We start from the raw sequence: 16,321 nt of genomic DNA, 5'->3' as shown, positions 1-16,321 counted from the left end.
GTTTAATATTTACTATATGGGTACTGATGAGTACTGCAAAATATAGATGCAGAATTATAAATGACCTCTATTTTTGGGCCGCTAGATGGAAATTTTAGATGGGTATTCCTATCAATAATGTATATAGTTGGGCATTAAATATGAGATATTTTATGGTCTCTTGGCCTGTTTTAAGATAACGAGTTGCTTTGAAATCAGTGCTGCAGGAAAATGCTCCAATTATATCACTGTTAACAGGACCCCCTATGGATACCAAACTCAGTGGATGCTCAGTTCATATTATATACACAGATGTAGTAAAATGATGTTCCTTATATAAAGGTTTGCTTTCGGGATTAAAAACAAAACTTGTATGGTGGACTTATAGTAAATATAGAAGGCTCACTGTATCAATAATTGGCTATTCAATCCCTGGTTATCTATTACTAAGAGTGTTTCCAATGGTTTAGTTGTGTGATTTTAAAAGATCCAGATCCTGTTACTTGAGCTGTTGTTGGAAAATCTGTTGTAACTAGTAAATATAGATATACTGTATTTCCTCAATTGTAAGGCATACTTTTTCCCTATTTAAGGGGCTTTAAAAATGGGATACACTTTACATTTGCGTGTGCGCCTTTCAATCGCCGGGTTGGTACTTGTTGATGCTTATCTATAGTCTACTACTTCTGTTTTTAACTCTGTTCTTGCCTGAGAGAATCATATGAGTATTTACACACTTTGCAAGCTGGTGCACCTTCTGCCTTTAATTTTGGTCTGTCCTGTGTGTTTTGCTCTAGTTCTGTGATGGTCCCTTTTAAAAGTTCTTTCTTTTCTAAAACATATATGTTTTCATAAATTACTTTCCCTATCCTTCTATATGTACATGTACACTCGTCCAATGGAGTGTGAATGCCCTTTTTTCATAAGTTTGGTTCCTGTGCCTCTTTATGTCAAAATGGTCTTTCCCTTAACTTCAGTTCTACTTACAATGGATGATATTTGGTTTTACAATGATTTTTCATCTCTTTATATATAATATATACCACTATTTCACAAATTAAATGAATGAGCAATAGCTAGTATAAGCTGAAAATACCTACCTACAGAAAAGTCTGCCCTGTGCCTGAATTATCATTCTGGTTTTGCATTCTGCAGTTCATGAGGATTCTTAGAATAAACAGTACCATAAGGTGAGCTCCACAGCAGCAGATTCACCTATTCATGTACTAAAAAATTTCGAGCAGCTTTTACCATCCTCAATTAGGTTGGTCCATGGCCCACTCTAACTGGGAATTGTAATAGGAATTGTAGTTCAATAACAGCTTTGGACCAAAGTTGGGGACGGCTGCTTTTGAATAAATAGAGTGAGAGGTGTGCACCCCATTTTATGTTAGCAGGAAAAATGTTGGCTTACTATTGTTTATATATTAGCAGCATACACCAACACTTCTTGGGGGGGGGGGGAACATTTCAATGGAGCACATTTCTCCATTTTCTGTCTTCACTCGTCATTGGCGAGAACCAGTTTGGTATAGTGGTTTGTGTGTTGGACAGACCATGGGAGACCAGGATTCAGATCCCAGCTCAGATCCCAAACGTCCTCTGAATGACCTTGGACAAGTCACGCTCCTTCAGCCTGGTAAATGGTAAAACTCATCTGGATAAATCTTGTCAAGAAAAACCTACTGTAGGATTTTTACAAGTTGGAGCCAACTTGAAAGCACATAACAACTCATCATTGGAACTGCTGAGAATATAAAAAGTATATGTGATAAAATATCAACAGAATTTATGCTTAGAACCTAGGTCTGTTTTCCCTTCATGTGAAAATGAAAAGTGTGAAATTATGTACAAAGCTGTCTCACCTTCTGAATGATGTACAAAGTTGTCTGATGGTTTTACCTCCATGATGCCAGAAGTCAAGAAGTTTAGAGCTTTTTACATGCAAGAGATGAACTATGTTGGCTGAGATGTCACATTCGCTGATCAATTTCTTAATTTAACAGTCCCAGTCTCCTTTGCCTATCATCATAATGGGTGAATGGAAAAATAAATGAATCTTTGGAACTCATTACATATGTTTAACATATAAAATATGTTGTTTTCATCATGCCTTTATTTTTCTGATCAGGGCTTTTGGAAGTCCCGTTTCTTTGGGTATTGTCCTAAGAAATCACATGTATTAAAACACACACTGAATGTGCGAAATTTCACAACCTATGTTAATTTTAATTATGACCTTTCAAAACTTGCTTATTCTCCTGGTTTGTTAGAGATCTAAAATTATTCACCTTCCTCTTGGTACATTAATCTCTTACTTATACACTACCACATCTAAGATTGAAAGTTGACATAAGAAATGCCAAATCTTGGATTTTTTTTCCTTTGGCCCAGTAACTTCTGTGGCTCACACTTTGTTCCCTCCCAGTGCTGCCACAGTCTACTCTTCTCCATTCATGTTGACAAGGGATACTCCATCTGTAGACTGTTCCCTTTGTTTCTGCTTCTCCATTTCTTGTATTATTATTTTCTTTTCTACTTTCTTCTTGTTGTTTCCTTTCTTTCTCACTCTTGTGCTTTTTGTCCTTTTGCTTGTCTGTTTATTTTCACCCTGTTTCTCCTCCTTTCTTCCTCTCCACTTCCAACTTCCTCTCCCCTTCCCTTCTTCCTCTCCCATCTTTGGTCCTATTGAAGTTGAGCCCAATGCCGGGACACCACGCCGTAGACCTCTCTCCTTCTGCCCTTGCTGTGCCCACGAAGGTAATGTGACTTCTTGCATTCCCTCCATCCCCTTCCCAACTGCGATTGGATTGGCATAGAAAGACTAGTCAGCTAGTGATGATACCAAGTGATTCACTCCCCAAACCTTTCTTTTCCTCAGTAAAACTCTCTGTAGCAACCATGTTATGAAGTGTGCTCCATAATATTGTAAAGGTAAACAGTATCCCCTTTTTCAGCTCTGCTTAATTAAGGAAGATAAGAATAGCTCTCCAGTTTGATGTATTTAATTTCCCAAAATGATATTTGGGAGAGTGGAGTGAATCTTCTTTCTTTAAAAAAAACCACACTTAATTGATTAAAGGAATACTGTTTTCTTATATACAAACTGGTTTGCCCAGTTTCCCTTGACTTTGAAAACCAGCTTCCCGACTTAACACGATCTGGAATGAGCTCCTGTAGTCTGTATCTTGCTAAGCATATTCTTGACTCTATCCAAGGTGGACCAGTTTCCATTTTCCAAGGCATGGGGGAAGGGGATGGGATGTGGTCGATGTGTTATAACTTCTGTTAACCACTGTATCTGCTTTCCATGGTATGCTTTCATCTTTCCTCCCCACCCTTACTGTCTTTCTCTCTTTTCTCATGGGCTGTCAAAAAAATGAACAAAAGTTTTCATAGATCCATTGTTACATGTATTTGGCTGTCTTGGTTGGAAGACTTTCTCTGATTAACCTCACAGTGAAAAGGGTGGGGAGAGTGCTTTTCATGGTTCCACAGCAGAGGGCATCTGCATGTTGTATAAGCTTCTTCTCTCTCTCAACCATGGCTAAGAGGGCACATTGTGCAGAGATGCTCAGAAAGGTATGATTGGAACTGAGGTATGGATAGATACAACCTTTTCCAGGGATATGCAATGCATTGGGGTGAAATTTTTGTAACACTTTGATTATATCCAGTTCTTGTAGTTTCTTGACTGTTTTTGGTTCCCTATGCTTTCTTTTTGGTTCCCTTTCTGGGAAATAAGGATGAAAATACAGCTACTCAGAACCTCTATAAAAAGGCTTAGTAGTTTCAAAACAATTTAACTGGGATTATTGGCTTGCATTGTTTCAAGGTCACCTCTGGTTTTTTTACGCTGATTACAAGTGCAACAGTTCATCTCCACAGTCACAAATAACAAGAATAATTGGTGCCATCAAATAATTATAAGTACCTGAATAGAAACATAACTGTAATCGTGGTACTATGTACAGCATTTAAGAATAATATGATCTTAACATTTCTCTTTCGTACAAATGAAACAGAGCAAATACAACCATGCCACTATTTAAAATTTAGCATGATTTCCAGGGACCAGATAACTAACATACTTTGGCAGCTGGATGTGCCCTGACAGATAACCATCCCTGTTGTGGCCTTACATAACCCTACCAGGAGCATCTGTATTTTGGAATAACTTAGAGCAGCGTTGAATATTGACGTCACACATAGCTAGACAGAGATTTTGCATTACCAGCTTTATTCAGCCTTCTTGTTTGAACACATGTTCATGTATAGATGGGACAAGAATTTATCTATGCTATGAGAAGTAGGAATTAATCTACCAGTAATGTTCTACAGCTTGGCAGTGACCTCTGATATGCCAGTTTCAAACTTTTTTCAGTATAGACACTTTAGCTAAAAGCAAATAGAATCTCATTGATTTAGGAAGCATCTAGCTACCACAAATCTTGGGCATAATGGCTAAGCTAAGCCCCTTATAATCCTACCAGGGTTCACTTGCATCTGATCTGGGTTTTCTTTTTTTTTCAGGAATTAAGCCCAACAGAGGAGCTCTCATTGTATTTTCATAGATGCTCATTATTTGAATGGCTCTTCAAGTTCTAGAAATTCTCACTCCCATATAAAACAGCTGGTTTTGATATTACATAGGGTTGTGCTGTTGATTGGCATGCTAATTGAGGACAGCTTTGGTTTTTGGATGGTTTGTTTTGTAATTCTATATATATAATGTGATTAGGGATGGCATTTAATTTCGTTGTACAATGTACAATGACAATAACGTTTTTCTATTTTTGACTTAGCTTTGAGTGATATTCTTAATAAATGCTGGTCTTTCTCCTGTATTTTTATGTTGGTAAATTGTGAGTTTATTTGTACCTTTCTACTATGGAATAATAGTATGGAGATAGTAAACTAGACAGAACTGCCTGTATGCTATTGAAGATTTGCTTTTTTAAATAAGGGGCTCCAGCAGATATGTGAAAGCAGGTCTGCTTAGTGAAGCTGATAATACCAAGAAGAAGCAAATGTATTAATGGGACAGTCCAGGAACTATAAGCAGAGTGAGCAGAGAACAGTCATAAAGATAATACAAACAATTTATCATGAAAAGAGTGCCACATTGTAGGGTGGTCAAAATTGGCTCTTAAGCAACCCACCAAGGAATTCATTTAGTGCTCTGTCAACTAAACACTCCACAGTTAAATGCTAAATAAAAAAACTGAATGATGTAAGGTTCTGTCACATCTAACCTCATACACATCAAATAATTGGCCACCTACAAAATTTTCAGTGTAATGTGTAACTTGAAAGGTAGGCTGCATTGGACCCAATCCAGACGATCAAAAATTAACAATTATTTTATTTTATTTTAATAGAGAGTAAAAGTGACAACAAAAATAATGATTTTGGCACTTTAGCCTGATGAGAATAATGTGGGAACATGCTTCAGGATGATTGGATCTGGTGAAAACTTTTTAAGAGGAACTGATCCTCTACCCTACGTTCTATAGGCGAACTAAACAAGCAGTGCCTGATGAGAGGAGCGCTCTGGCAGCATCTTGCTCGGCTTTCTTTGCACATTTTGCCCCTCTCACCCCATTTTCGTTCCTGCCTGCTGTGGGTTTGTAGAAATGACAAATAATCTTTCTGAAAATTGACCCAGATTCTTCTTTTGGCAGGCATGGGGAAGAAGGATGACCCCAAGCTGATGCAGGAGTGGTTCAAGCTGGTTCAGGAGAAAAATGCCTTGGTGCGCTATGAGTCGGAGCTGATGATATTGTGAGTAAGGAGATATCTTCCTGAGCAGAGGCAAAAGATTAAATGCCTGCCTCCATGGAGCCATCCTGTTCTAAACCATAAATCTCCTTTCACTTTGGTGCCAGTGATGATGGATGGGCAAGAGGGACCAGAAGACTGGTTCTGTATGATGCAGCTTTCCCAGTTCATAATATGGCCCAGTCATTAGGGTTGCTTTTGAGTGGGAATAGAGACAAAATGTGTGGTTGAAATGCAGCCTGCCTAGAGATGTGCTTTGGCCAACAGGTTTATTTTAATTGTGTCAGAAGTGACTTGAGGACATAAATGTGAAAAAAGATGTGGGGTATAGTCATCTCTGCCCCTCCCCTAGCCTGGATGGAGTCCACAGTATGCACTATTATATCCCTGATATAAAGGAAAGAAGCCACTCAAAAGAAGGATAAATCTAGAGGAGCAAAAATAAATATTTGAAAGGTATAACCATGGTCTGCTGATAAGGCTAAGTTCTCTCAGTCTCTTTACTTCATATCTCTAGAAAAGATAAAAAAAAAGAAGGTGGGTCAGGCAATGGAACAAGTAAAAATTGAGTTGGCATATTCCTCTTGATTTTTACAAGTCTTCCTGACCATCCTACAAAGTGAATTCATAAGGTGGAAAACTAAAAGAGTTATGTAATCAGAAAAAATATTTTAAAATATAAATATTTTCATATTGTTGAATGGTGATTCCATATTTAGAGCTGAAATGCTAGGGAAAGCTCTGGAACTGAACATTCCTTGAATTTTGTTTGATTTTAAATATAGTAATGGTAGAGTCTTGCTTAAATAACTCTAAACTAGAACAGCGGTCATTCTCTGTTTCTTCTTACAGTGCTCGGGAGTTGGAGCTTGAGGACAGACAAAGCCGGCTACAGCAAGAGCTTCGGGAGAGGATGGCAGTCGAAGGTGAGCTTTTTAGGGGTATTCCTGTTCCCTGAGGTAGCCCTCACCTCAATCCCTGGATGTGTTTTACAAGTCTGCCTCCCTCCCTCTGTCTCTGTAGATCACCTGAAGACAGATGATGAGCTCTCAGAGGAAAAGAGAATCTTGAATGAAATGCTAGAGGTGGTAGAGCAGAGAGATTCTCTTGTGGCCCTCCTGGAAGAGCAGCGGCTCCGGGAGAAGGAGGAAGACAAGGATCTGGAGGCTGTTATGCTATCCAAGGGATTTAACTTGAACTGGTCCTGAGCTCTGCACCATACTCAGCTGCTGATCTGAATCCTCCAGCTGGCATTTGCCACATTGGCCAGAGCTGCCTGGATGGAAGTGATGTCTTGATGCAGGAGCCTCTTGGGGGTTTCTTCAGCACCTGACCGCTTGAACCAGCTGCTTCTTGTTGAGAGGAGTTGGTCCTAAAGGTGCTGAGGACTGTGTGAGGTCTGCAAGCCCAACTCTGAGGTGATGGCTGGAGGTTGCGTGCCTTCCTCAAGGACCTGTGTGAGAGGCCATTGAGTTTTTGTGACCTCTGGGAGAGGCTAAAAAAAAAGAGATTTTTTTAACGTTAACCAATCTTGGTGAAGTGTAGGTTATCTGTTCCATATTTACCCAGGTAGCTGTGTTCATATTTTTGTTTGTTTGTTTAAACTCATGAGAGAGAAATAGCTGCTCTCTTTTGAGACATCACCTTGCATCAACTTTTGAAAGAGCAAACTATTCACTGCTCCAGAGCACCTTGTGTTACATGTTCAAAGTTCTCCTCACCAAAGAAGCCTGAAGCTGCCATTATTGTCTGGGCATGGAGGAGACAGGACTGGAAACTTGGAAAGCGAATTGACTTGAAATACTGTACTTTCTCACAGGCTCAGGTGGGCTTACTTTCATCACTGCAGCCTCCATGAGTTGCCATTGTTCTGAAGAGGGGTCCTTGTTCAGCCATCCACTCTCTTTCATCCAGTGCTCTGGACTGAAGAGGACTGTTTTCCTTTCTCCATTGTCATGAGACTGCTCTATTGTGAACTTTGTGCTCATTTTGACACTGGAACATGCAGATTATGAACACAGGTTAATTGAGAAGCATTTCAAGGGAGCTCTTGGATGAAAGCCCCTGGCTTCAACCCTGCCCCCCTCCGGACCCTTGAAGATTGATCTGTGGGTCTTCTTGTTGTTGTGTTTTGGGGGTGGGAGGTTTTTTTTTTCTTTTTTGCACGTTGGAAATGAAGCAGAACTCTTACCCGCTCCCTTTAGTCACTTTAGACCCTTCAATGTCCATTAACTTATTTTTAATACTTGAAAGAAGATTTGGTTTTGTACCTTTTTAAGAAATGAGCAGATGAGTGAGTGGTGTATCTGTGTGCCTGCTGCATTCCCCAACCTCTATGTTTGTTTTAAATTTGCTGATCTCTCTTTCTATCTATTTATTAGAGTTCTTATTAATGGCATTACTGTTACAACACTACATTTGATCTTGGAGAGTAGATGCTTGTACGTTCAAGGCAATTGGCTCTGCTTTGGCCTTGAACCTGCACTACACTGAAGGGTGGATTCTCGATAAACTTCTGTTGCCTCACTGAGCGGAGGCTCAGAATGTGAAAGCAATGAAGACAGATTTATTTCCTGCACATCCCAAATTTTCTTGTATGTTTTCTACATTTGGATAAACCTGTGCTTGCTCTATCTAATGCTGACAAGCTTCTGTGACTAGAACGGTGACATTGCCATGTAAAGAGTGAAACATGCTAGTACCATGCGGTCTGCCTCCAAGGAAACAATTAGCACAAATCCTACTGGTTCCTGTTCCTGATTTCCTTCAGATTGTCTTAGGAAGTGAGGTGGTGTTTTCCCAGTGTAACAGCAAAAAGGACATAACAAAAATGGGTTCTTGCCTATCACCAGCCAAGATGTTCTATAAGCACACTATGTCCTTTACCATAATCTTCCCAAAAATACCAATGTGCAGCTCTCAAAATGTTCAATTCTTAGTTTTTATAATCCTTTGTGGGCTTAGTTTTTTAAAGGATGCTACTTACTTTTACTCCATTAGTTAAAAGGATTAACGAGCAGCTTTAGATAACAGAGAAGGAAAAGAATGGTTTCTGAAATTATTCCTTTATAGCATCTAAGGTTCAATGCAGAACAGTGTTAGTAATCATATAGAGAAGCAGATTCAGCTTCTCTCAGCATTGCAGCAAGGATCTGCGGTGGCACAATGGGTTAAACACTTGTTACCAGTTCAAATCTGTGAGACCGGATGAGCTCCCATCTGTCAGCTCTAGCTTGCAGGGACATGAGAGAAGCCTCCCAGCAGGATGGTAACATATCCGGGCATCCCCTGTGCAATGTCTCCGTGGACGGCCAAATCTCTCACACCAGAAGCAACTTGCAGTATGTTCTCAAATCACTTCTGACACAATTTTTTTTAAAAAGCATTGCAGCAATGCGATAAAAAAATATACTTCTGCTGACACTCTTCTTCCTACCCAGTTCTTAAAGATGTGGGGCCCCAGACTTCAGATATTGCTAGATACAGTCTGATTAATTGGAGCACTGATTTTTTTTTTCTTGTTGTCAGAAGTGGGTTCCTCTTTTTCATGGTTTGAAGGCCTTAATATCCACTTTTTTAAAGAAAATAAAAATGCATATGGCTGCTATCATGCAGTGTTCATCAATAGAGCCCTTTCCTTCCATAGGAACCCTCAAGATTATGCATTATAAGGGTAAAGTGCCTGTGTGTTTTAGGGAGTGCCGTAACACAGCTATCTGGTGGGTGGTGGAATAGAAATTAAATTCCAGAAAATGAGATATGTCTAGATTCAATGCTTATGTTCTTTTCACTTTCAGCTAGGCAGGAAATGTTTCTATCTTAGTTCTGGATAAAATATTGCAACTAAGAGGGAAAAGAGGATCTTAAATGTTTATGAAGAACAGGATATTCAACAAGCTTAGGTTGCCACAAAAGCTAAATCTGCCAAAATTAAAAAGTTGTGAGAGCCCTGTCTTCTTTGGGTGTTCGCCACCTACATCCAAAAAACAGTGGCTATAATTTGTCTAGGACCTCACACGTAATAAATACATACTCATCCCAGCAAAGCAACAAAGAGAACCAAGATTTTTCCCTTTCCAGACTACATCTCTCTCACATGGCAGTTTGGAAAACTTGTTAACATATGGCTCTCCTGTGCTTTTCATAGCAGCCTGGCAATCAGGTGCATTGTTTAAATGTGCCATTTCAATGCTGTGATCTTCCCCAATATGCCCGGCTACTTTGCAACCTTAGTCCCCAAAGCAAAATGTAGCATAATTGGGGAAAACACAAATAAAACCTGTGGTAATCTTCACCCAGTCTGTAAGCATTATCGCCATTTATGTGACACTGATTTTTTTAAAATTATATTGAAAAGGTAGTCATTACGTTTTTATTATTCTATATAATAGCAAGTGAGGCAATGTTTTCATGCATCTAGACTGAAAAGAGAGGCACAAGATGATATACAGCTGCTTTTTAGACATATGTCTCTTTCAGTCTTGAAAGTGCACAGGAGCCTACCCAATCTGAAAGAACATAAAGCTATCAAGAGTATGAGAAAATATACCATGTCTTACTTACTTCTTTATGATGTTCAGAAAGGCTTCCCATTTAAAGGTCTCTGTACTTTTTAAAGAGTAAAAAGAGTTACTTGCTTTTCTTACTAAAAATATCGTTTTCCTATTTATTCAGGTAGGCAATTTGATACACATCCCTGACACTAATTATCATTTTTTTTCTATTCAGTCAAGGATTTGGATTATTTTCTCAGCTTTTTTGTTGAATGGCAGCTCTATCAATTGATAACCACTGTTCCGTAAAGCAGTTATTTTCGTCCTCAATTGGTCATGGCCCCAGATTGCGTCTAGAAAGAGAAAGGGTGGGAAAATGTTTTAAACCTCTCGTCAACCCAGTCTTAAGCTTTTTAAATAACAGTACTAGTTTTTTTTAAGCTTTCACAGTGCAAAAAGAGTTGAAATGTCACCTTTGGAAAATTTGATGCAAAAGGCCTCTTATCTATGCTATCTTGTTGAATACTGAGATGTAAAGAAGATTCAGGTGAATAATCAGAGACTGCCAAAATTACATCAGAGGATGAAGGATTTATGTGCTCATGAATTCACCTGTTCATAATATACAGTAAAGAAGGAGGAATATGTTGGTGGAACCTCAGTCATCATTTCCTGCATTCCTTTGAATCAGCAGAGAGGAGCTATAGTAAAAACTGGGTATGGACATTACGTTGCTGGGTGCCTTAAGATGCAGTGTATACAACTAGTTATAATTTGGTGTTTATTATTCTCATGTGAAAGGCTTACAGCCACCTCAGCCAACTGGGTGATTTCCACATGTGTTGCAACTTGCAAAATTTCCTGGCTACTATCGCCGACTAACATATTTGGAGGGCATTCACTGGGCAGAAACTGGTTTATATTTCTGCTGTTCTGAATGCAGTTAGATACAACAGAGCTGAGAACATGCCACTTCCTATAAAATGGTAAAACTTAAGCTGCTCTCTGTGTATTTTATACTGTCAAGAAGGTAGGAACTGTGTCCAGATGTTTTTAGCTATAACTCTCTTCATCCTTAACCAACATGAGCAGTTGATGATGGGAACTGTAGTCCAAAAACTTCCCTATGGGCACAGTTTGCTGTAGGACTGTGGTTATCAACCTGTGAGTCCCCAGATATTTTGGCTTTAAACTTTCAGAAATCCTAGCAGCTGGTAAACTGGCTGGGATTTCTGGGAGTTGTAGGCCAAAACACCTGGGGACTCACAGGTTGAGAACCACTGTTGTTGGAGAACTTCAGACACACATTTTTCCTTCCTAGCTTGCCTAGTGTTAGCTACTTGTGCAATAAAGATTACAACCTCTCTTAGTAGAGGAAGTACATTTCAGCTTCCAAACTTCTTATTTCTGTCCACCCAATAGCTCAAACATCATTTGAGCAGCTAAGACTTAAATGTGCAGACAAGACAGTTTTTCTAAATCCTGTGGTGGTATGATGAACATTGATTGCATGTCCTCTCGCTGTTTCAGTATTTAATGTACTGTTTTGTGTTTACCATGCTCACCCTTAAAGTCAGTTTGTTTTAAATGCAGTGTCAGGCCCTCACTTTAGGAGGTGGTGCTAATGCAGAAGTAACAAGCACACTTGTTGCACCCTCTGGGTTTTTAATCAGTTTATGTTTTTTAATACATCCTGATCCAGAGCATTTTTAAGCATCCAAAATTAGGTCTAAAATGCATGGCCATCTATTACAACTTTTTTATAGGCAAAGAAGATCGCAAAACCCAACCTGCCACTCCCTCAGTTTGGATCTTAAGAAATGTATTTAACAGAATGTTTACATTTGAACTCTGAAAGGAAAGCAACTTGTTTGTTTTTCAGCCTGCTATAGTTAAAAAAAAAGAAATTGCTGTGAATTGGGAATGTTATTTGCAATAAAAATTAAACAGCTTGCTTTATATGAAAAATGGGAAGGGAGTCTGGGAGGGGTTGTGTACTGATGGCTTTGCCATAATTTTTTTAAATATATAGACGTATGTATGTGAAATCCAGTCCAGATGAAGGGATTTAATGTGGTATCTTCCCCTTGGGACAGGTGTGAACTCTGACATTCAGACTGTTTTATAGTTGGCCTGTGTGCAGTGTAACAGGAAATTGCGTACTGTATTTTTTCATGTCTAAAACATCCCCTAATCCCAACCTCTATCCCCTTTTACTTCCCATTTTGTCGCATTTCAGTCTGTCAGTTCTTCACTTGCTTTGTTGGTGTTGAGATTTTAGCACCTCAGGCCACCAACGGAACTAAAGAAAAAATAAAATCATTAATTTTTTCCTGCTGTGTTCCTTGTGTTTAGTTTGCTTTGTGATTTGCCCAAATAGCACATTGGGAAGAATTACACATCTTTCTCTGGCTGATAGTAGCAGAGCTCTAATAGTCCACAATCAAGGCATTTAGAAATGTTCCTTGCAATGCCCAATAAAAGAGCAAGAAAAGCTAATGCGTGTGTGACAGAAAGAATGTGCCTGGTGAGATGGTTCCTGACACGGTTGGTACCGGTATGTTTGTAATTTGGGGACTTACCTGTATAATGCTTTTTAATATGAATCCAGTGCCAGATAACTTGTAACTTCAGGGCACAAATAGATCTCTGGTTCTTGGATAACAGAGGGTATTTTGGTGTAGTTGTTCTGTGCCTTCATGTCAACTCTGATTTAATGTAATTATCTTAAGAGTTTTCTTATAACGATTATCTAAGGTTTGCTATTGGCTTCCTCTTATGTTTACAGAATCCAAACTAACCAAGGGAATATTTATGCACAAATGATGATTCAAACTCTTGCCTCCCAGAGTGTTAGTCAAGCACTGAAACCACTACACCACTGGCTCTGAATATATAGGATTTGGACGTCTCTCATCTTGAATAAATTCTGATTCAACAGACTTTGTGAAGAGTCACCACACTTCATCTGCTAGACCCACCCTGCAGAAAATTGCCAGAGGGGCAACTGGGAATTGCAACTTTGTGGGAAAATCATGAAGACTAAGAATTTGTATTTAACAGTGAATCACACTCTATGAAGTAACAAATGTGATAAAAGGAAACTACTATGACTGGTTCCTTCCTAGACATTGTGTAATACCAGTATACACGGTGTGTGTGTGTGTGACTGTTTCTGTATTACCAGAAATATAGGCAGAAAACTGATGTTTTACTCAATCCAAAGCAAGAATGATTTCTGAATGTACTCTTTCTTCTCTTTCTTCAGCTTATTAGGTGGCTCTGCTGCATAGAATTCTAACCTTGATAAACTCACTATTGTTCCATTATGGAATTAAAATATTAGTTATGTGTATTAAGTGTCTAAATACAACATTCATCAGGGCAGTGGTGATAGAAGTAGTACTGTAATAACAATAGCTACTATGATTATATAAAAAAAAAACATATAAGCTAATATAGTACAAAATATTGCTGTGCTTGGATTATTCCGTAACTGCCACATTCCACAAACAATCGGTTTTCTTGGTTGCTTGAAACTGAAAGGATAACTTTTCATAGCTAGCTGCCTGGTACAGTGCCAAAAGGCAGATACCTTTTGGCGCAAATCCATTACTCCTCCTTACTAGTAAGGGATACGGAATAGAACCTGAACATTTATGCAAGGCAGTAGATGTTAGGTAGAAAGTAAGACTGGTTAGGATTTTTTGGTAGGGCTTACATTAAATCAGGGAGGTTCCAACCTGTGAACAGCAAAATTATTATTATATTTATTATTATGTTTATTTATACTTTGCTTTTTCTCTCCGCAAGGAGACTCAAAGCGACTTACATTCAAAGTATTTCAATACAATTTAAAATCTACAAATATACAAACATTAAAATACAATTAAATACAAATGGTATAAAAGCACAGTTAATATCCATGAAAACTTAATTAAAGCTAAAAACCATAGCACCCTCTGGCTTTATCTTTAAAACTTTCTTCTTTAAAAGCCTGCCTGGATAAAAAGTTTTTTTAATGGTATACATGTTGAGTTACTGTAACATGTTAGCACTGGTTAAGGGCCAAGAAACTGCACAGATTAAATCCTTTACATTGTCTGCATCTATGGGGGAGATTGGGGAGACGGTAACAAGGAATTCTGAGCTCCTTAGGCACAAAGCTCACCAATGCTGCTTCTTCATCCTGGAAAGAAATGACGAGTGGAGTGCCATAAGCAGGGTTCTGTCCTGGGCCCGGTTCTGTTCAACATCTTTATTAATGTCTTAGATTAAGGGCTAGAAGTCGGCAGACAACACCAAATTGGGAGGAATAGCTAATACTCCAGATGACAGGAGCAGAATCCAAAATGATCTTAACAGATTAGAAAACTAACAAAATTAAGTTCAACGGGGACAAATGCACGATACTCCACTTAGGCAGAAAAAAATTAAATGCAAAGATACAAAATGGGGGATGCCTGGCTTGACAGCAGGACATGTGAAAAAGATCTTGGAGTCCTCGTGGTCAACAAGTTAAACATGAGCCAATGATGCAATAAGGCAGCAAAAAAGACAATGGAATAAATAAGAGCATAAATAAGAGTATAGATCTGGGAAAGTTATGCTACTCCTCTATTCTGCCTTGATCAGACCAATTCTGGGCACTGCAATTGAAGAGAGATATTGACAAGCTGGAATGTGTCTAGAGGAGGCAACTAAAATGATCAAGAGTCTGGAGAACAAGCCCTATGAGAAGCGGCTTAAAGAACTGGGCATGTTTAGCCTGCAGAAGAGAAGGCTGAGAGGAGACATGATGAGGGCCATGTATCAAGATGTGAGGGGAAGTCATAGGGAGGAGGGAGCGAACTTGTTTGCTGCTGCCCTGCAGACTAGGACGCGGAACAATGGCTTCAAACTACAGGAAAGGAGATTCCACCTGAACATCAGGAAGAACTTCCTCACTGTGAGAGCTGTTCGGCAGTGGAACTCTCTGCCCCAGACTGTGGTGGAGGCTCCTTCTTTGGAGGCTTTTAAGCAGAGGCTGGATGGCCATCTGTTGGGAGTGCTTTGAATGCGATTTTCCTGCTTCTTGGCAGGGGGTTAGATTGGATGGCCCATGAGGTCTCTTCCAACTCTATGATTCTTATAGAGAGCTACCCACACAAGGTTCCAGAAAGGCAAGAAGAGGTGACATGCGCAGACCTCAGTGGAAGAAAGTGGAAGACAATAGTGGAAGAAAGGATGGATGGAGGAAACTTCCAAAGGTGAACTCTACTAGAGAAGCAGAGTTTACCACTGGAACAGAAAAAAGGGGAGGTAAGGAGATAAACAATCCCTACTCACAAAAATAATTTCATTATGCAAAAAGGTTCTGAATTGAAGGTAATCTTCAGCAAGTGTCAGTACAACAGAAGGGTTGTTCATGGGATCTGACATATATTTGGCAAACCCTCTTCTACTTATTCACCTTCAAAACAAATCAAATGGTGTAGTAGTGTATCAGATAACTACCACAACATCAATATATTTGTGAAGCAGATCTCTTGGTGATAAAAAATGTGATACAAAAAAAAGAATAATCCTTCTTGAACTTCAGATAAGATGTATAGTTCTTGTATATTATTTTTTTCAAAGCAAAGATGTGCCAGTTAACCCACAGTTCTTTACTTGAGAGCTGAATGATAGAACAAGGTAAAGGAGAGTGCTAACATAATTCTATATATAAAACCAACAAATGACTGTATCAACCAGGTTTCTCTATGTTACATTGCATGTAGAAATAGGTATAATTGGTACAAGCAGGGTTTTTATATGCTCAACATTATGAGAGATATATTGGCCAGTGATATGGGAGTTCCATGGTGAAGTTACATCTACATTGATTTATCTTCCACCGGTTTAATTGCATTTCTCCAAAACAAAACAAAGAACACCAGCCTCTGGATCACGTTCCTTCTCATAGAAAATGATGACATCCCATCATCCCATCATGATGATGGGCAGGGAATGTGTAGTCCTCCCCAATTAAATGCCTTTAATAGGCTGATTTACTGTTTTCAATTGCATTGTTGATTGACTGCTTG

The 16,321-nt window shown here is 39.0% G+C and overlaps 1 protein-coding gene across 5 annotated transcripts in view; it reads left to right on the top strand.

Annotated features, from left to right (window-relative positions):
- mical3 (microtubule associated monooxygenase, calponin and LIM domain containing 3) overlaps positions 1–12,584 on the top strand; it is a 236,803-nt gene extending 224,219 nt beyond the window's left edge. For 4 of the 5 annotated variants that reach the window (XM_062983115.1, XM_062983117.1, XM_062983116.1 and 1 more), the window contains 4 exons: positions 2,674–2,739; positions 5,664–5,763; positions 6,613–6,686; positions 6,784–12,584. In XM_062983115.1, coding sequence (XP_062839185.1) covers positions 2,674–2,739; positions 5,664–5,763; positions 6,613–6,686; positions 6,784–6,968 — 425 coding nt within the window. In that variant the 3' untranslated portion in view covers positions 6,969–12,584. The remainder of the gene's footprint in view (positions 1–2,673; positions 2,740–5,663; positions 5,764–6,612; positions 6,687–6,783) is intronic. The other variant, XM_062983118.1, reaches the window with a different exon arrangement.
- The last annotated feature ends 3,737 nt before the right edge of the window (positions 12,585–16,321 follow it).

The sequence above is a fragment of the Anolis carolinensis genome, chromosome 5, assembly GCF_035594765.1.
Source record: "Anolis carolinensis isolate JA03-04 chromosome 5, rAnoCar3.1.pri, whole genome shotgun sequence".
Lineage (NCBI taxonomy): Eukaryota > Metazoa > Chordata > Lepidosauria > Squamata > Dactyloidae > Anolis > Anolis carolinensis.
The sequence above is the reverse complement of the archived record's forward strand: the minus strand, read 5'-3'. Positions and strand labels throughout refer to the sequence as shown.